We start from the raw sequence: 20,887 nt of genomic DNA, 5'->3' as shown, positions 1-20,887 counted from the left end.
AGAGGCCTTAAAAGCTGCTAGATCTGCTTATTTTTCCAGCCAATTAGAAGAAAAGAAACAAAACCAAAATAAAAATTTATTTGGCATTACAGTGGCTAAACTAACAAAAAATAAATCTTCAAGCCCAGATGTTTCCAAGCAGCACAGCAGTAATGACTTTATGAACTTCACTTATAAGATTGATAATATCAGGGAGAAAATTATAACTATGCAACCGTCGACTACAGTATCGCATCAGGGAGTGCATTGTAGTCTCCCTAAGGAAATATTTGATTCATTCATTGCTATAGGAGAGGAAGAATTTTCTAAACTCGTTAAATCATCTAAATCGACAACATGTATATTAGACCCTTTACTGACTAAGCTACTAAAAGAGATGCTTCCAGAGGTCATAGATCCTCTTCTTAATATCATTAATTCATCTTTGTCATTAGGATACGTACCAAAAACTTTTAAGCTGGCTATGATTAAACCTCTTGTTAAAAAAATGCAACTTGAGCCTACAGAATTAGTCAATTACAGGCCGATCTCGAATCTACCTTTTCTGTTAAAGATATTAGAAAAGGCAGTATCCTCACAACTATGTTCCTTTTTAGAAAGAAATGATATCTGCGATGATTTTCAATCAGGATTTAGACCGTACCACTGAGACTGCTCTCAATAGAGTGACAAATGATTTGCTCTTATCATCCGATCGTGGTTGTATCTCTCTATTAGTGTTACTCGATCTTAGTGCTGCATTTGATACCATCGACCACAACATTCTTTTAAATAGACTTTGAAAATTATTTTGGCATTAGTGGAATTGCATTAGCATGGTTCACTATGGTGTACCACAAGGCTCAGTACTAGGACCGTTGCTGTTCACTCTGTACATGCTACCCTTGGGAGATATAATTAGAAAGCATGGCATTCGTTTTCAGTGTTATGCTGATAATACGCAGCTATTTCTTCACACACCGACGAAACTTACCAATTCACAAAATGAACGGAATGCATATAGCTGATATAAAAAGCTGGATGACTAGCAATTTCCTACAACTTAATTCTGAAAAAACAGAGATTCTAATTATTGGACAAAAAACGTCCTCACGTAATAACCTAAAATACTGTCTAACACTCGATGGCTGCTCTGTCAAGTCCTCGTCGTCGGTTAGGAACCTGGGTGTGCTCTTTGATACCAATCTTTCATTTGAAAGTCACGTGTCTAGTATCTGTAAAACCGCATTTTTTCATCTTAAAAATATAAATTACGTCATATACTCTCAATGAAAAATGCAGAACAATTAGGTAATGAGTTCATGAAATCAAGGCTAGATTATTGTAATGCTCTACTGGGTGGTTGCCCTGCACGCTTAAACAAACTACAGCTGGTCCAAAACGCAGCAGCTCGAGTTCTTACCAGAACCAGGAAGTATGACCATATTAGTCCTGTTCTGTCAACACTGCATTGGCTCCCTATTAAACATTGTATAAATTTTAAAATATTGCTGATCACTTACAAAGCATTAAATTGTTTAGCTCCCCAGTACTTGAGCAAGCTCTTAACGCATTATAGTCCTTCACATCTACTGCGATCTCAAAATTCTGGCCAGTTGAGAATATCAAAATCGACTGCTGGCGGTAGATCCTTTTCCTATTTAGCACCTAAACTTTGGAACAATCTTCCTAACATTGTCCGGGAAGCAGACACACTCTGTCAGTTCAAATCTAGACTAAAAACACATCTCTTTGACCTAGCATACACATAACACATTATGGACTTTTATAATTCAATGTTAGGCTGCATAGATTAGGTCAGCCGGAACCGGGAACACTTCCCATAAATCCTGATGTATTTGTTACATCATAAAAAGATGGCATCTACGCTAATATTAGTCTCTCTGTTTATCCGTGGTTTACCGCAGTCCGTCGGATCCAGGCTGTATCCAGATCTGATGAAGGACCTGTGCCTGGACATGATGACAACGCAGTCCTGAAGTGTCAACCAGTCCCTCCCTGTGAAGGCCTCCTTCCCTTCCCTTTACCTCAGTACAGATCAAATGTTGTTGGGATAATTCCGGTTTGCGTGGCAAAATCTGTATTATAAATTTTTAAGGCCAGACAAGTAGTTTATTGAGGGTTAACTTGTAAAGAAGGAATACACGCCTGTGCACATATATATTCAAACACGCATACCTTTGGACTGATCACATAATGTGCATGTGGATTTCATAAGGATTTTCCTGTTAGAACGGTCTTGTGTTAGCGGCCCCTAAGTTAATAACCAATGATCTTCGCAACGGAAGTGAATCAATCAATCAAAACTAACTTTAGCTGGACAATAACTTTATCCTGGAGCTGTTGTAAAGCCTAAACAATATTTTATGGTGATTTCCTATTATCTCTGTAAAGCTGCTTTGAAACAATCCATATTGTTAAAAGCGCTATAAATGAAGGTGACTTGACTTGACCTGAGTTTGTGGGAAATTAACTATTGAATTAATTTTTCTTACTGCTAGATAACACGGTGCAATGATTCATAGAACTACAACTTGAAATAGACAGTAATGTCATAAACATAAACGTAAAAAAAATAAAAATAAGAAGCAATATTTGCCCCCTCAAACAGATATGTAAAGAACTAGTAATAGCACAAAAGTAGCTGTAATTAACAAGACAACCCATAATAACTTTATACTAGACAGAATAATTTATTAAATTAAAATTTAGATAGGGCCTATTAGTTTTTATGGACCACCCCTTACTACAAGCAGACCTCCCTGACCTCCCTCCCAGTCAGAAAGTGGTATAATATATATAAATATATATATATATATATATAGTTTTTTTTTTTGTTTTTTTGTTTTTATGCAGTTCCAGTTATTTGTGCCTATTTGACGTTTCATGTATTGTGATGTTGTTCATTAATGATCCATCATAGCTTGTGTGGTCTCATGATGTTTTATCAACAAACTTCAGGAGGAGCACGTTCAGATGATCTACCCAATCAGCACGAGAGGAGGCCTACATATAAAACAGACTTACCTCTGTCCCACGACAGTTTTCCAGCATCCCTCCACCACCCCAACTCCTCACTCTCGACTGTTCCCATCCCAACCAGGGATGGGGGAGTACTCTGAGTTCAGGCCAAATTCCGAGCTCGGAGCCCTCCCCGTCGGACAGCACGCCAAATACGCAATCTCTTTACTCTATCTGGCCATGTAAGTGTGAACTCGTGAAATTACTAGAGTCTTCCAGCTGTTGTTTGAGGTATCCAGTGCTTGTATTTTTTAAAGTATGTGCATAAAGTTATGCACTGTCTGAGAAGCAGAGGTATTCAGGAGTATTCAGAGATTTCTGTTTAGTTGTGCATCAGTGTACACTGTAATGAAGAGATTGGTGTCGTAACGTTTGTGTTGGGCCAGTGTAAGTCAAAGTCCAGGGTCATCTTACACCCACAGTCTGTCCCCTCGTAGAACAACATTTAAAGCAGATTTGTCCAAAGATTGTTTTAAAAAAAGCATTATGTGTTTATGTCTATAATTATGCACCAGATGAATGTCTGACAAATATGTTTTGTAATCCTGTGTATACAGGATTCTGTTCTGTCATTTTTCAGTGATTTCATGTCAGATTCTCTAACATACAAAAATTGTTGCTGTTTTAAAAGTCTGAACTGTACACATGCACTGTGTGTATAGGGGCTGGGCTCCTGTCCTTCACAAACATTGCCTTGCTGTTGGCAAATATAAACCCAGGAGTTTCCCCACCGCTTCTGAGATATGTCATTAGTTTTGCATTTCCATACAGAGGTGTTTGAACTTTCAGCATGCATCTGGCATTAGCACTTTTGCTTTGTATGTTTTTAGGGACCCATGGTTTCAACAAACAGTATCCTGTTGAGCCTCAGCCCAACTTTGATCTGGAGAAAGTGAGTATGATTTTTCAATTTTTGGGGGTGTTTGAGCATTGAATGCATGTTTTTCATTAAATAGTGACATATGAATAAGAGACATTTTAAATGTGCGCAGCATTATATCTGTTTCAAACAGTGAAGAGGTAGAACTGCAGTGGGATATAAGTTTACTTAAAGCACGGATCATGGTTCATCAGCTTACACTGTCAGAAAAAAAATTACCTATAACAGCTTGTCACTGGGGCAGTACCCATAAAAGGGCAACTTTGTACCTTATTTACCACTAAAAGGTGCATTTTAGTATAGTGTAGCAATATCTACCCTTAAAGTACAAAGTTGTCCTTTTAATGGTACTGCAGTGACAAAATGTTGTGTCCCTAAAGGTTTTTGCTATTTTTTTTATTGAGAATGTACATTTATTTATATACAAGAATGAATATGAGTGGTTTTGATGTATATTGAACAGATGCAGTGATGTAAAAATATTCATAACTCCTGTATTAATTGTGAAATGAGTTTACAGAAAGAAACTTAAACTTAACATTGACTACTCCTGCATTGTGTCACCTTGTCTTTGTGTCACAGTACATTTTATTTGAAAATTCGCAGACATTTAGTTAGCTCTAGAAATAGGAAATAATATGACAGAGCAAATTCGGTAACAAGGTCTCATTACCCAAACCATCACATATTTTAAGAAGCAGCTGACGACTCACCTCCCCACACCCTTAAATCAATGCACTTATTTTAATAATCTATTAGTAAATGTTGAAATTAACATTATGTTATTAATAATACATTATGTAATTAATAATGTTAACAAATGGAACCATACGTAACGCTAATTCTTTTTCAGGCACTGTATTTTCTGTAATAACAGTTATTATACAGGCTGTACAACCATCAGCTGCTACTACAGAACCCTTGGAAAACTTAGTGAACTGCAAACCATTTTTTACTTTCTTTTACTGTCAGTTTGCAGGTGAATGGTACCGTATTGGAATTGCAGATGAATCTGCGCTGTTTGCAATGTTCAAAAACCATCTGAAGGTTTCTAAAGGTCTTCTGGTACCAAATGACAATGGAAATGTGAACCTAACCATGTGGACCATGAGGTGCATAATTTTGGACAAGATATTGTTTCATATTTACATTATCACACCATCTCAAATAACAAAGGGAAAACATATTGTAAAACTGAGCTCTGCGCTAACAATCTGTATATATTTGAACTAACAGGCCATATGGATGCTCTGTCAATGTTTATTCATACAAGAAGACAGATGTTCCTGGAGGGTTCACTTACTTTAGCAAAAGTAAGCTCTCATTTCCTTTCTCTAACATCTTCGTGCTAACATCACATGTTTCTTATCACATGGCGTCATTGTTCACAGAACTGACTTCCAGAACTGACTCTCAAAAACTTGCAAATATATTTAAACCAATTGCACACCTTCATCGGATCAACCACGATATTTCTTAATAATTATTATTTGAGAATATAGTGTAACATTTTATAAAATTAAACCAAATTGTAAAAAGTGGTAATCTACGATTGTTACTTTAAATAATATTTTAATTACAATTTTTAGGATACCATTTTTTTTCAGTATGCCTATAGGTTTTAGCTGCACTCTATGTCTGTATCAACTTTATATACAGTGGTCAACATTTGAAGTGGATCAAAACCTTTCATCAAAGTTATCCATGAATTTTTAAAAAATACCTGTTCTTGTCTTAGGACAAGTTTGATGAACTTTCTTCATCCACATCAAATGTTGACTACTGTACTTCAATTTTAGTATACACTCCTTTACACAAACATAAACAGATCCAATCAATCCCTTAAAATGTACATGATGTGTCTGACCTTTTGTTAAGGGCACAGGATAACAAAAGACATCACGATAGTGGAGACCAATTACACTGATTATAGTTTGGTCCTTAAATACAAGAACATGGACAAAGAGTACACTCAAGTAGCTCTTTATGGTAAGTCTGAACTGATGATGTAAAATATATGTCAAGTATGCTGGCTTGGACATATTGATGAGGCATGCTAATTTGTCAGAAACATTGCTCCTAGGACGGTCATCCATACTAAGACCAGATCTAATTGAGAGATTCAGATCTTTTGCTTTATCTCTGGGCTTTTCTGAGGAGGCCATTGTCGCCCCAACAGATGTTGGTAAGTTTGCATGTGATATAACGAACATAAACTGTTTATGTCAGACTGCCACACTGCAGAAAAAAGAAGGGAAAAAAAACAGGAATAGGCTACTGGGGCTAATGTTTAATGTTTATGTGACCTTAAATAGGGCCTCTAAAGTTTGCTGAATCAATAAAACACCATGCACACACAAAACTACCAGTCACTCTTAACAGGAATCATGCTGATATACACTTTTACATTGTGCAATTTTACATTAATTTGTTGATTTGTAATGCATTTTTAATGTTTTTTTTAGATCCCTGCCCTATCCTAGAACCAAGGTATGGATTTACCACTTCCCTTATATTATGAGAGGTCGGGGCTAGTTGTCTGTATAGAGATATGACTTCAAAAAGCAAAACAATCCACCGTTATTGCTCAATAAATAACATATAGTTAATTTACAGTTGGGTATGTTGTCACAGTAGACTGGTAAACCTGTTTATAACTTAGTTTGCGTCCTTACGCCAGTAGGTGGCGACAAGTGAACGTCTTTATGAGTGAATCAAATTATTCGTTCAAAAATACTGATTCATTCAGGAAGGAACGAAACACCACTTTGAGTTGTGAACGAAACTGATGTGGATGTGTTTGGCAGTTGGAAGTATTTTCGTTGTTTGAGCAATAACAGACAAGGTAACTGGTAATATTGTGTGTTTGAAAAGTGGCTAAATCACAGCTCTCTGTGGTTAAATCGAAGTAATGCTGTTATTCGCAACAACATGTTTTGAAATTGATGTTTTAAAAACAACATACAACACTGCTATAAAAACAAGTTTGTGTAACTGATGTTTCAAAACATTATTGCTACTATTATAGCCCTTGTGACAACTAGCCCCAGTCTCCCAGTGGCTGAAATACATGAGTTCTATGTGACGTTGATAATGATGTAAACCCCATGAAAAGCCTTGTTTTATCCAATCTAAAATATACACCACTGTTCACTCACCTGCAGGAATACAGCAGAATTCAGAGAGGACAAATCCGCACAAACTGTTAATCAGTCAGTCTTTGCCACTGAGAATCTTTCCAAAGTGTGATTGGACAGGATGTTTTTTATCGGTAGGCTAACCCACTCGAACTTTATAACTAATTGTATACTTTCACCATCTTTCAGCCAGCCTTGGAGTCAGACCATGGGTTACATATATTCAGTTTTGTTACACATTTGGGGAACAGTGTTTGTTTTAACGCAAACAATCATTGGAGAAATGCAACACTGCATGTGACATCTTCAATGTAACGCAGTTTGTGCTACAACTGTAAACCAGCAGGTGGAGCTGTTGTATCCAGCCAGCATCACTGTTAAAATTCTGATCCACCTGACGCTGATGTTTACTAACAGGCAGTGCTACTGATAATGGACATGCATTTGTGTGGTTGTTTGCTTAATGTTTACAGAAAATTTGTGTCAAATCATTTAGATCATTTTACAATTCCACTGTATTTTCAAAATGAATAATAAAAAGTCATGTTTTTTTGGCAATTAAACTAAACATATATGCCTATTCCATGTTACAAAACAAATAAATAAGCATATTACACATTTGTGTGTGTATATATACAATACCATTCAAAGGTTTTCAAGAGTTTTTTTTAAAACAAGTATTATGCTCAACAAGGCTGCATTTATTTTAATAAAAATACAACAATAATATTGTAAAATAGCTATAATTTAAATTAAAATAACTATTTTATATTTTAATGTAATTTATTCCTGAATATTTAGCAGCCATTACAGTTCACTGTCACATAATCCTTCAGAAACCATTCTAATATGCTGATTTTATGTTGTGCATTCTTTTCAGGATTCTCTGATGATGTATATATATATATATATATATGTAATGGTTATGTTGGTAATGATGATGATTATGTAAACATTGTGTCAAATCATATTGTAAAATGCAGCCAATTAATCAGTCATTCAATTAGTAAATCAATCAATTAACTAGTTCCTGAAAAGCATTCCTGTACTATCATCACTTGTCAGCAACAAATGATGCGTGGCTTAGTTTGGGCCTTTGTCTGTCACCATATACCCCTCTTTGTGGTCCTCCATCCCTTTTTACTCCTTCCACCCCTTTACATGTCCCTCCCCCACTCTCCACTCTCACCCAATTACCCCCCTCCCTCCCTATCAGACTGCTCCCTCACCCCTTTTTACGGAGTGCCATTATGCTGCGGTGGGTGAAGGGAAGAGGGGGATAACAATGAAGATAAAGAAAGCATGCGGTTAGAGGCTTGTGAATGGCTCCATTCAGCAAAGCCAGCCAAACAGAAAAGCAGCTCTGCTCTTCCAAACCCAGAAGTTTCTCTTAGTACAACTGGGTCTTTATCCGCTGTAATTATGTGCTAGCATATACATACATACATACATACATACATGCGCAAGCAGACACACTTTACTGTAGCACACACATACTGTAAGCCACACTGTATATCAGTAAATAGTTAATGTCACAGGGTGATGAACATTGATTTAACATCATTATAACACTGTCATTTAACATCTGACACCACTGGAGCCCTCCACTGTAAACGTTCATAATACTTAAATTGATAGTTATAGGCTTTTCTAAAAGAAAATTGTGTCATAATTGTCTCACTATAATGTCATTCCAAACCTGTATGGACACAAAAGAAGATATTTTGAAAGATGTCTCAGTGTTTTATTTTGTTTTCTGGTTCCGTTTATTTTTATTTATTTTTCATACAATGAAACTTAGTTGTTTTGGACCCCATTGACTTTGTATGGACAAAAACTGTTGAAATTTTCTAAAAAATATATATATTTTATGTTGGCCAGAAGAAATAAAATCATACAGGTTTGGAACAACATGAGGACAGACATGAGTAAATGATGACAGAACTTTTCACTATTTTCTTTTCTTTTGGGGGTGGGGGATAAACGCCTCATTTGTTAAAGAACAAGTTCGGTATTTTACACTTAAAGCCCTGTTTACAGATCGTTTCTGATGAAATAGAACAGTTAAGATTACAATTTGGACACATGCTGCTGTCCCGAGAATTTTAGGTTTATTTCGCTTTCCCCAAAACCTCTAGAATGGGTGTATAGGTGCACTGGAACAATCCTTCATAAAACGCATTAAACTTACGTTTACAAAGACCTGAAACTCACCGAGTGGTTAGGGGTGTTCACTGATATGCTCACACAAAAATCGCTGCAAAAGATGCTTTCCAACAGGTTTTATCGTAGTTTTTGTCCAACTCCATTGACTTGTATTGAATGTGCTGTGAGAGGTACGGTATTACTCCGCCGCTTCTTCTTCTGCTTCTTCTGTGTATTCAATGAAATGCCAGCGGTTTGCTTGCAATTGGCAAAGGTGCATTATCGCCACCATCTGGGCTGGAGTGTCTATTATTCAAGCTCTCAACGGAAGAATCTACGGGTGTGAGACGTTTGGAAAAATAGATCCACAGTTTTACAACGAATGGTAAAACACCTGTTGGAAAGCTCTTTGCAGCGATTTTTGTGTGAGCAAATCAGTGAACACCCCTGACCACTCGGTGAGTTTCAGGTCTTTGTAAACGAAAGTTTAATGCGTTTTATGAAGTATTGTCCCAGTGCACCTATACACCCATTCTAGAGGTTTTGGGGAAAGCGAAAGAAACCTACAATTCTTGGGACAGCAGAATGTGTCCAAATTTCAATCTTAACCGTTCTATTTCATCAGAAATGATCTGTAAACAGGGCTTTAAGTGTAAAATCCCCAACTTACCCTTTAAGGTTCCACTGATGAACTTGGATCTGATTTCTCACAATGGATGCTTCTGAAACAATCATGTCTCGAAGTTCAAAATCTAGATGTCACTTAAAAAGAAAGGCTTCATTTGTGCATACATTTTTTTCGTATTATTTTGCGGATGTACAACCTCTGTGACATCTCAAAACTACATTTCCTAGGCTGAAATCTATTAGTGCCAAATCATCATCTTTGACATTCAATAATATATATGATTTTAAGCATGCTTTTGCATATGTTTTACTCACCTAAACACTTATATAAACAATGGGGGGAAAACTCCAAGCACATACATTTCTGTGGTTTTAAGTTACTTAAATGAAACATTTTTGTCTGTATTGCCATTCATGAAATGTATCGCTTCGCCCATGGCCCCTCCGCCTGTTACCTCACAGATGTGTAACCTCATCTGAGTGTGTCTGTGCTTATTAATCAAAATGAGACACACACTCTCTCTGGACCAAACTGTGTGTCAGTATTTGGAGAAAGGAGGCTCCATATGGGCACTTCTGCATCTCTTTTCTGTGTTGGCAGCCAGGCAGATGTCACATGGTCTAACAGGTCACCGTGCACAGACATAAGACGAATAGCTGTGCAGTGCAGACTGCATGGGGCCCCTCAGCCGTCTGCCAGCAGAGTCCCCCAGTTTACCCCACTACACACACACACACACATACACACACACACACACACACATACTATACACATAGATATTTCATGCTAGTTTTGTTATATTACCACTCCCTATTTATCAATATTACTGCAATCATTTTTTGTTTTTATTAGATAATCTTGTCTTTGCTCATTCTTAATTAATTATTATTTTTTGTTTGTGAGTGCATGTCCTACATATAAAAAATGTTGAATTGCGTATTATTATATATTGGAATTACAATATGCATAGTGGCCAAAAGTGACGTGTAGATGGGGATATTTGTTTTTAAAAACCCTACAAAGTTCAATTAAACCATCAAAATATAAGTAAAATATTTTATATTTTTAAAAACAATTTAAATATGAAGAAAGAAGAAAACACTAAACTTCATACAGGTTTTATTTTACTAAAAACAAAAAGTTCAGAAAAGTTGGAAAAAGCATTCATTGACTACAACATGATCAGTTATTAATATTTGGTTGGTTCTCTCTTGTTTTTGCATGTGTTCATAATTTATTTTTATTACAGCCTGGCCAAAAAGTATGTCTGCACATTTTGGCATGTTTCATTGAGCTATCACACATTAAACAATTGATCCCAAGCACAACTACATAATATTTATTTACATAATATGGCCACTATTGTATATAATGCAAGGTATTTGGACATTTCATCTACGCTGAAAATGTAGAATGTCAGAAATAAGAAAATATCAAACAGAGTGGCATTTATTTATATTTATATTGATGAAAGTATAAAAACACTTTTCAAACAGCATTTTACAAAAATAAATGATATGCTTTAAACTATAAAATATAAAAACAAAAGATAATTTTGTAGATATTTATGGCAGTTAACATAATGCTTTTGGAAAGATCTAAATTATTTAATTTTTGCTGATAATAAGCATGTATAACAATTAGTAATTCTGCATGGACTTTTTATGGCCTTATATTAATTGATTGACTACATGCAATATTTGCACTTTTATTCACAAGAATAAATTAAAATATTATTTATATTAATTAAATTAAAAACGAATCATTTAAAACTAATAAACTAAAAACTAATAAAAAATAGTCAAATAAACTTGATAATATTATATTAACATTTATTTATAATATTAATATACTCTGCTGTTCAAAAGTTTGGGATCGGTAAGATGTTTTTAGATTTTCGAAAGAAGTCTCTTCTGATCACCAAGGCTGCATTTATTTGATCCAAAATACAGTAAAAACTGTAATATTGTGAAATATTATTACACCTTGCACGGTGTCTGTAAGCCTGGCTAGTGCTTACCAGCCGTCTCGCTGGGTCGTTCGGACGATTAAACTCGGCTTTGCGGTTCAGTTCGCCCAGCGTCCCCCCAGGTTCAGCAGCGCCCGGTTTACTTCAGTGGAAGTCAAGGATGCCCCTGTCCTGTGTGTGGATATCGCAGTCCTATTGGCAAAAGACGCTAAAGAGCTGGTCCCTCCAGCCGACATGAAATCTGGGTTTTACAGCACATACTTTATCGTGCCCAAGAAAGGCGGTAGGTTACAACTGATCTTGGATTGGTAGAAGCCAAGATTGGTTTGCAGCGATCGACCTGAAGGAAGCGTATTTTCATGGCTCAATCCTACCTCGACACAGACCGTTTCTGCGTTCGAGGGACGGGCATACCAGTAAAAGGTCCTCCCCTTCGGTCTGTCCTTGTTACCCCGTGTCTTTACAAAGATAGTGGAGGCAGTCCTCACTCCATTGAAGGAGGCGGGCATTCGCATCCTCAAATATCTAGATGACTGGTAACTGACTGGTCAACAAGGAAAAGAGCAAACTCCTCCGTGTATTCATTCAAGAGCAGGACAGCGCTTCCACTGAAATTATTTCAGAGGCTCCTGGGGCAAATGGCATCCATAGCCGCATTCACGCCACTTGGATTGCTTCATTTGAGACTGCTTCAGCACAGGCTTCACGACCGGGTCCCGAGATGGGCATGGCACCGCTGTGGAAATCACTCCGGTTTGTTGCCAGACTTTCACCCCGTGGTCAGACCTTGCTTTTCTACGGAGAGTTGTTCCCCTAGTACAAGTGTCCAGGCATGTTGTTGTCTCAACAGATACATCCAGTGCAGGATGGGCTGCTGTATGCGACGGGCAAGCAGCCTCTGGCTCCTGGACAGTGGGGTCCTGCCTCGAGTTGCTATCAACACATTGCCCTGCGCCGGTTTCTGCTGTCACTGCAGGGCAAGCATGGGCTGGTCTGGACGGAAAACACTTAGACCGTTTCGTACATCAACCGCCAAGGTGGTCTACACTCCCCTGCATATGTCGCAACCCGCCATCTCCTCCTGTGGAGTCAGAAGCAATTCAGGTCGCTTTGTGGCATGTACATCCTGGGTGAGCTCAGTCGTGCGGCCAATGAGCTCTCACGACAGCATTCGTCCAGGGAAGAATGGAGACTCCACCCCCAGACAGTCCAGCTGATTTGGGAAGGATTCGGGTCACTCAGGTAGATTTGTTCGCAACCTCGGAGACAACCCACTGCCAGTGTTTCTATTGCCTGACCGAAGGGACCCTTGGCATGGATACACTGGCACACAGCTGGCCCTGGGACCTACGCAAGTACGCGTTTCCCCCAGTGAGCCTGCCCCACAGACACTGTGCAAGGTCAGGGAGGATGAGGAGCAGGTCTCGATGGTTGCGCCATACAGGCCCACCCGGACTTGGTTCCCAGAACTCATGCTCCTTTCGATAGCCCCTCCCTGGCGGATTCCCCTGAGGAAGGACCTGCTTTCTCATGGATGGGGCACAATCTGGCACCCAGACTTAAATGGCCTACCTTCAGGGGTAGTTGATACTATTGCTTCAGCTAGAGCCACCTCTACGAGGCGCTTACGCCTTATGCTTTGAAGTGGAACCTCTTCATTGATTGGTGTTCTTCCTGCAGGGAATATCCCCATAGATGCATTGTAAATGTCATGCTTTCCTTCCTGCAAGATGAATTGGAGCGAATGCTGTCTCCCTCCACCCTGAAAGTGTATGTAGCCGTTATTGCTGCACACCACAATGCAGTAGACGGTAAGTCCCTCTGGAAACACACCTGATTATCAGGTTCCTGAGAGGTGCCAGGACGTTAAATCCTCCTCGGTCATGCCTCATCCCCTCTTGGGACCCTTCGTTTGTCCTGATGGCCTTACAGAGAGCACCCTTTGAGCCCTTGCAGTCAGTAGAGATTAAAATCCTGTCTCTTAAGACAGCGCTCCTGACTGCGCTCACATCCATTAAGAGGGTGGGGGACCTGCAGGCATTTTCGGTCGACAAACCCTGCCTGGAATTCAGGCCAGTAAACTCTCATGTCATCCTGAGACCCCGGCCCGGATACGTGCCCAAACTTCCCACCACTCCTTTCAGGCACCAGGTTGCGTTGCTGTGTCCTGTTCGTGCCTTGCGTTTGTACGTGGACCGCACATAGAACCTCACAACAGCTCTTTGTCTGCTATGGAGGACAGCAGAAGGGAAAGGCTGTCTCCAAAAACAGGTTGGCCTATTGGATAGTGGATGCCATCGGCTTAGCATACCATTCCCAAGACGAGCCGTGCCCCCTGGGAGTGAGAACTTACTCAACATGGAGTGTTGCTTCTTCCTGGGCGTTGGCGCACGGGGCTGGGCGACACCTAACACATTCCCAAGATTTTACAATCTCCGAGTGGAGCTGGTGTCTTCCTGTGTATTGCCTACAAAAAGGTGATATGTAGGAGGGATTGCTTGGTGTCTCACTTGCTGTGCCATTCCCCTCTGAGGACGGGATACGAGCACTTATTTTGCTCCTCAGCTGGTGAACCCTGGTGTAGTTCCTCCAGCATCCTCGGCAGTTAGATGCGGCGGAGGCATCTGACGCCAGGTCTACAGCTGGCTTGCTCAGGGCACTGGAAGGGGCAGCAGTTTTGGTGCCTTCTATAGGGATCCCAAATCGTAAAGTCACTGACGTTAACGTCGAACGTGACGACGTTCGACCTGAAAGAGGGAACAGAGACGTTAAAGCCCATCACCACAACTACTGTACCTCCGCAGGCGGCCGGGACCCCGTCTTGGCTCCTCAGCAAAAAACTTATTGTAAGTATATGTGCATTGGCTTGTTCTGTTACCACTTGAAGGTGATTGGGCTCTCAGGTGAGATCCCAATTCGTCAGTCACTGACGTTAACGTCTCTGTTCACCTCCTTCAGGGAAGAGGGGTTACATTATTAACCTAGACGTTTCTTGGGCAGCAAATCAGCATATTAGAATGATTTGTGAAGGATCAAGTGACACTGAAGACTGGAGTAATGATGATGAAAATTCAGCTTTGCTTCACAGGAATAAATTGCATTTTAAAATATATTCAAATAGAAAACAGTTATTTTAAAATGTGAAAATATTTCACAATATTTCTGTTTTTACTTTATTTTGGATCAAATGCTTTGATGAGCAGAGGAGACTTCTTTTAAAAACATTTTAAAAATCTTACTGATCCCAAACTTTTGAACGGCAGTTTTCCTCTCTCTTATTTTTACTCCAAGGGACCATTTAAACACCACCATTACAACTAAAAACAGGTAACTTTTTATGTGTTTTGGGCATTAATTTACACAAAAACATGGTTTTTAAAATGGGTTTCAAAGTGCACGTTTTTGAAAACGATACAGTTATTGTCTCCTTGCAAACTACAAAAACACGAATTTGCAAAAATGGTGACGTCATGTAAAGTAACTTTAAAAGTAAAAGTAACTTTACAACTACAAGTCAACTTGTTTTACTAACCTGAACCCTAACACCTAACCCTAACATAACAGTCTACTACAGCCTACTAATACTCTGTCGAGAGTTAGTTGACATGTAGTTGCAAAGTTACTCATAGTTAGTAAAATGTCTTGACCATCAGTAGACCATCAAAATAAAGCGTAACCAACAAGCTACACCTGCGGTTACTCTGCTAGGACACCTGTTTGACTTCATATATCAGTATGCTACATCTATATGCCATTTGCTTTGATATTTTGACTCATTATCGGATGCAATAAAAACCTCTGTTTGAGTATGAAACAAGCATACAGTCTAAAAATGCACACAATTGCACATTGAGGCCAACATGCATGCAAGTGCATACATAAACAGTGCAGCTTTCTCAGGCCTGGAGGGTTGGTTCAGAGTTACTTTACACACCTTTGAACATCCCTTTTCAGGGCATGGTGTGAAATGGATTTGAATGAGAAAGAGGAGGTCAGAAGAGGAGGTGTGGAGGCTAGGGGAGGGGAAGGACGAAGGGAACAGGGTGGGAAACCGACAGGAGGGAAGAAGAAAAGGAGGTAGACGGATTTTCCATTTGTAAAAAAAACAGGGCCACTGGTTATTGAGTTGCATGAGAAGGATCTCCCTTTCTCTTTCTGTTCTCTCCAGCCTTCTCCCTTGCTTGTCCCCTCTCTCATTACCATAGCAGCTGCAGAGCTGTGCGTGTGTGTGAGTGTGTGTAAAGGGAGGGGGTCCGGGTCGGGCAGTGTGACTTAGGCAGGGGCTCCCGTCAATGGTGGGCCGTCTGGGGAATGAATAGAGGCGCACAGAGTTGAACTGGACAAACAAAAGAGAAGAGGAGAGAAGAATGGGCGAGTGAATGGGGCGGCTTGTCACTGCGAGCTAGAGCACACAAAATGGAGTGAAATAGTGAAAGAAAGTTAAAAGGAGCAGAGGGCATGCAAGGATTGGCCTGGCCACCTGTCTCTCTCGCTGTCTGTCTTTTGCCCCTTCTGTCAAAGGAGGGACTAAAAGTTGGAGGCATGAGAGCATGATTTGGGCAGAAAAATGCAATGTAAGCAGTATGTTTAAGAGTGAACCACAAGTGAACTTTTTTTACTTATTTCAAAAAACAACTGATGCAATACTAGAACATGTGTGATGCAATTTTAGTGTGCTTAATAAAGTTATTCTCTTGTGTGATTTAATCAGAACTCACAAAATAATTGTCACTCAGCTCACAAAAAAAACAAAGTGCTTGGTTGCATTATTACCCTTAAGTATCCTCAGACAACACTGGCAAGATATTCTGAAATGATATGAAATGTAAACGATGTTTTTAAACAAATGTTTTTTTTTTTTGTTTTTTTTTTGTACTCAGTGTAGTGAAGGAAACACATGGCATCCTTACCCATAATCCCCTAACCAGTAATTAGGTTACATTGACACAAATATATCAGCTTTAACAGTATTTAGTAACAATCCCTTGCTCTTTAAGTTGCTAGCATGATTGGGCTTGCTTGGATACATGTTGCATGTAGCATTAGCTGTATACATGGTGGTAATTCATTCAGCTTATATCACACGGTGGCCTATTAGCCATCTATGGAAATGCAACCGGGACACAGACATGTAGCCTACAAATGTGTTACTTATTTGCTGAATTGACATTTTCAGAGTTCAAGTTCGAGATAAAGCTGAAACTGTGTTTCAAATGTGGGAGATAAGTATTCTACCAAAGAAACTGCATGTAATTCCTTTAACTATACAAAACATGTGGAAGTTTGTGTTACCTTGTGAAAAACAACGTTATCCTGTTTTTTAAAAGAGTAATTATTACAGAAGTGTATTCTCTAAAATCATATATATGAATGTAATGTTTTCGGACACTTAATTGCATGATGTGTACAATTAAATTAAATGTATTTTAATTTAAATTTAAATTAAATGCATGTAGCTGAACTTTAGAATGCTTTTTGGCCAACTTAAGTAGGTATCTTTAAATTACTTCTATTGTCTTTGAAATATGGTTAAAGGGTAGGGGTGAGCGGGGCACAACCGCGAGATCACAGTAGTTGTAACACACATGGTTTAAACTTTCCACACATGCCAGCATGACGAAACTTATAGTACACTATATACTGTAGAGAGAAAAAATGCGCCAAAATTAAAAAATCTTTGGATTAAATCACTGAACATTTATTTCAGCATAGCAAAAGTAAATTTCTTAAGTACATTTTTCATCTGTTTTTTGTTTTATGTGTGTGTTTATTTAAAATTAGACAAATCTGCTATTATTTTAATCTTATATCTGTTGTTTAACAGTTGAGACTTTAATGCTGATCTAACCAGCAGAAGACACTAGCCGGGTTTAAATCCCAGTTGCACAGGTGGGGCATGTTGTAACACTGTGTTATGTGCCCCTATTAGAACTATGCTTTTCTATTCTATACTTTTATGAATTTTATTGAGAAACCATGAGAAAAAAGGTGAATAAAGACTGAGAGTCAATGTTCAGAAATTATTAAATATTATTATGTTTTGAACTATGCTGTTTTGTGGTGTGTTGTCAAACTCAAAAATTGCCATTATTTTATATGAAAAAGTTAATAATTGTATTTTATTGACAAAATATTTTGGTTTGTCTTGTATTTTTTTATTAGATCAGATAACATTTTAATCTGTCATATGGTTATGTTATGTGCTCCTCAACATGCCGCACCTAGGGTGTTGTCACATTTCACTTCCATTCTTTCTGGGTAAATCAAGAAAAATATACACTGTGTTAATGAAACAAAACCACATAATTGTACTAGACATGTGGAAGATTAATGTGGGGGGAAAAAAAAATACTCTGAACCCCAGGTGAATTTACACAAACAGAGAAAGTCAAAAAGTGTTGTGCCCCGCTCTCCCCTACTGTTGAATGCATTGACAGGCATTCATGGTAAACTAAAATATACTTTAATGTCATTCTATTTAAACTTGTATAGCATGTATTAAATTATATTTGTAATTACACATTTGTAATGATGAAGTTGCAATTTAGTACATTTAAAATATATTAACTAAATATAACATCAAATAACATATTACAGGTAAGTACTTTGTGCTTTAGTTTGTTAACACATCAAAATAAGTGTAGTCTAGTCCTTTAAAGCATGAAAAAATCAAAACATAATGATTTAAAATTTACTTTAAAGTAATGTTTATTACTTCAAAGTGCACTTTTTAAAAGTTTACTTAAGTGTGTTTTAAGAAACATGAAGGTGTACTCTCTTTATAAAGTATATGTGGTCTTTAGTTTCATTAATGTCACATTATCTGCAAGATCAGTTTTAAAATATATATATAATGATAAGATTTGAAGTACTCTGCAAGTGCACAGTAAGCACATGTCTTTTTCACATAGTTGGTATTAAAGGTTCATGTGGACTTGTTTTAACTAGTTCATTTCTTTGCAGCCAGACTGGTGTTTACTGAGTAGCTAAATGCTAATGCATGCTACGGCTAGCATCTGCTCAAGGCTATTTGCATATGGAACATGTTTCTCTGTAAAATATGTAAGGCATACATCTATAAAGAAACTTTTTTAGACTAACTGCATCCCTATATGTGCTTCACAGTTCATTTGTCACAACACTTGTGTTTCTTGGAAATACTGAGCAACCCTATGGCTCTGCAACTACCTGAGGAACAGGAAGAGGCAGAGGCTGAATCAAGGAACAATATTATTCAGGAGAGTCATGCGCAAGTCTATGCATTACACCAGTAATTTTCTTAAAACCACAGAATTTAATATCTAAAATGCCTTTGTACATAACGTACAAAATACAGCAAGTAATATATTTAAAATATGACCACTTACATCGTTCAAAACATAAACAAACAGCTAAACATATATAAAAACACAACAAAATAACAATTCACAAAAGACAAATCATTATGAGAGGCTTTTTCCAAACTTCTCTTTGATGAAAATATCTCAAAAGTTGGTCCAAAAAATCACAGTCATTTGACTTTTATCTCAATCAAAGAAGTTACTTTTACTTTTATGTCATAAATGTTATGGCATTATCAAGTAAAGACGTGTGCATTGTGCAACTTCTTGTTACACTGGTTTTACCATAGCATCCCCCTAAAAAGAGGAGGATGGGACTTCGGATATAAGAAGTGCTCCAAGAGTTTGTTTTTTTTTGAACACTTTACTTATATGTTCTTCCATTATGTCAAAGTTGTTATAGTCTAGAATATGTTTGACATTACTTATGGAGGGACATTTAAGCAGAGTGTGTTACATAATTATACATATAAAGTAATTCAATTAATTGGCGTATAAATGCCTTTGATAAGAATGAGTGAAAACCACCCTGGAGCTTCCATACAATAAGAATTGTTTTTCCATTTAGAAAAATAGAATCTTTAAAAGTTGGCTTGACACCAACAACTCATAAAACAGCCATCAGTGCAATATTTAAAACATTCTCAAGTATAAGCGATGCATATTTTCATACTGGCATTGAAGCGTTCCAGAAGTCACAACACATTTAAACCTTACCACATCTTGCCTGAGTTGGCAAGGGGTATAAGAAGACGAGTCCAATGTGCTTTAGGACACAGTGCAGTCTATACACTGATCTATGGATTTGCTCAACCTCTGAATTACAAAACAGTAAAGTAATGTTTACTGGCTTGAAATGTGTGGATCAAAAAACAGGCTTGAAATGTGTGGATCAGCACCAAAAAAAAAGGTTAGTGTCAGAAACTCAGTTCACATGGGAACTCCATAAGAATTACGACACAACAGTGCCAAAATGCAATCATATTTGGTAATGTCCGGGCTAAGTGTTAGCATTAATATATCAGTTCAAGAGGTGAGAGATCCTGAATGGTGAATAGGCTATGATACTAAACTTGATGACCAACATTGCAATGTCACCATTATAATGCATTACAGTTGAGGTATCAGACATCAGTCCCTGTTTTAGACAATATGAGAGAATGTGTACATAATGTAATTCTATACTGGAATATTTATGTCAGTCTAGTCAGTGTGCGAATTATTCATTTACTCATAGGTCGACTCTCTGAAGGAATGCCTGTCAATAATTTTCTGTTGGTTTCGCATGTATTTAGTAGCTAAGTGTCAAATTAATAAAAGATGTGTTTAAAACAAAACAAACATTTTGTGAAATATCGGAGGTGAACATCTATAATAAAGGGATAAATAATGACAGTAGTTGTGTTTTGTAAATTTTGTACTGTTCGATAATGAACTGATAGGCTACTGATATTGTTTGAAATAAAAAGACCAATATAATTCAAGCCTTAATTAAGGATTTAGACCCCCAGAACCCTCCATAATTCGCACCCTGAGTCTAGTCATCCTGTAGGACCACCAACCAAATATCAGCTTTCTTACTTTGATCCGACTGTTCAATTTGTTATCTTCCAAAAAACAACAACAAAAAAAAAATCTATAAATAACACAGTGATCATTCATTTTCATCATGCATCAAAAGTTGGCAAACCACATCCATGACATTGTACCAACCCAACATTATCAAAAAAAAAAAAAAAATAGCCTTTTGGATTTGAATCATGTGCC

The 20,887-nt window shown here is 37.8% G+C and overlaps 1 protein-coding gene across 2 annotated transcripts; it reads left to right on the top strand.

Annotated features, from left to right (window-relative positions):
• Positions 1–3,757: 3,757 nt before the first annotated feature.
• Positions 3,758–7,685, top strand: lcn15 (lipocalin 15). 2 transcript variants are annotated; one of them, XM_081365893.1, is made up of 7 exons: positions 3,758–3,913; positions 4,874–5,013; positions 5,138–5,214; positions 5,780–5,890; positions 5,985–6,086; positions 6,367–6,391; positions 7,228–7,685. In XM_081365893.1, exons 1-7 carry the CDS (start codon positions 3,812–3,814, stop codon positions 7,337–7,339), a joined length of 669 nt encoding a protein of 222 aa, XP_081222019.1. In that variant the 5' UTR covers positions 3,758–3,811; the 3' UTR covers positions 7,340–7,685. The 2 variants fall into 2 exon arrangements, with proteins under 2 accessions (XP_081222019.1, XP_081222020.1); XM_081365894.1 differs by having other exon boundaries at positions 7,066–7,685.
• The last annotated feature ends 13,202 nt before the right edge of the window (positions 7,686–20,887 follow it).

This window comes from Scardinius erythrophthalmus, assembly GCF_964197995.2.
Source record: "Scardinius erythrophthalmus genome assembly, chromosome: 5".
NCBI classification, from domain to species: Eukaryota; Metazoa; Chordata; class Actinopteri; order Cypriniformes; family Leuciscidae; genus Scardinius; species Scardinius erythrophthalmus.
This window is presented reverse-complemented; position numbering and strand designations above follow the sequence as displayed.

Bases quoted from the DNA above. Each gene is read 5' to 3' on its own strand.
- lcn15 (XM_081365893.1), top strand. From the start codon at position 3,812: ATGCATCTGGCATTAGCACTTTTGCTTTGTATGTTTTTAGGGACCCAT. The intron at 5,014-5,137 runs GTGCATAATTTT...TTGAACTAACAG, and splicing joins CTAACCATGTGGACCATGAG to GCCATATGGATGCTCTGTCA. The intron at 6,087-6,366 runs GTAAGTTTGCAT...TGTTTTTTTTAG, and splicing joins TGTCGCCCCAACAGATGTTG to ATCCCTGCCCTATCCTAGAA.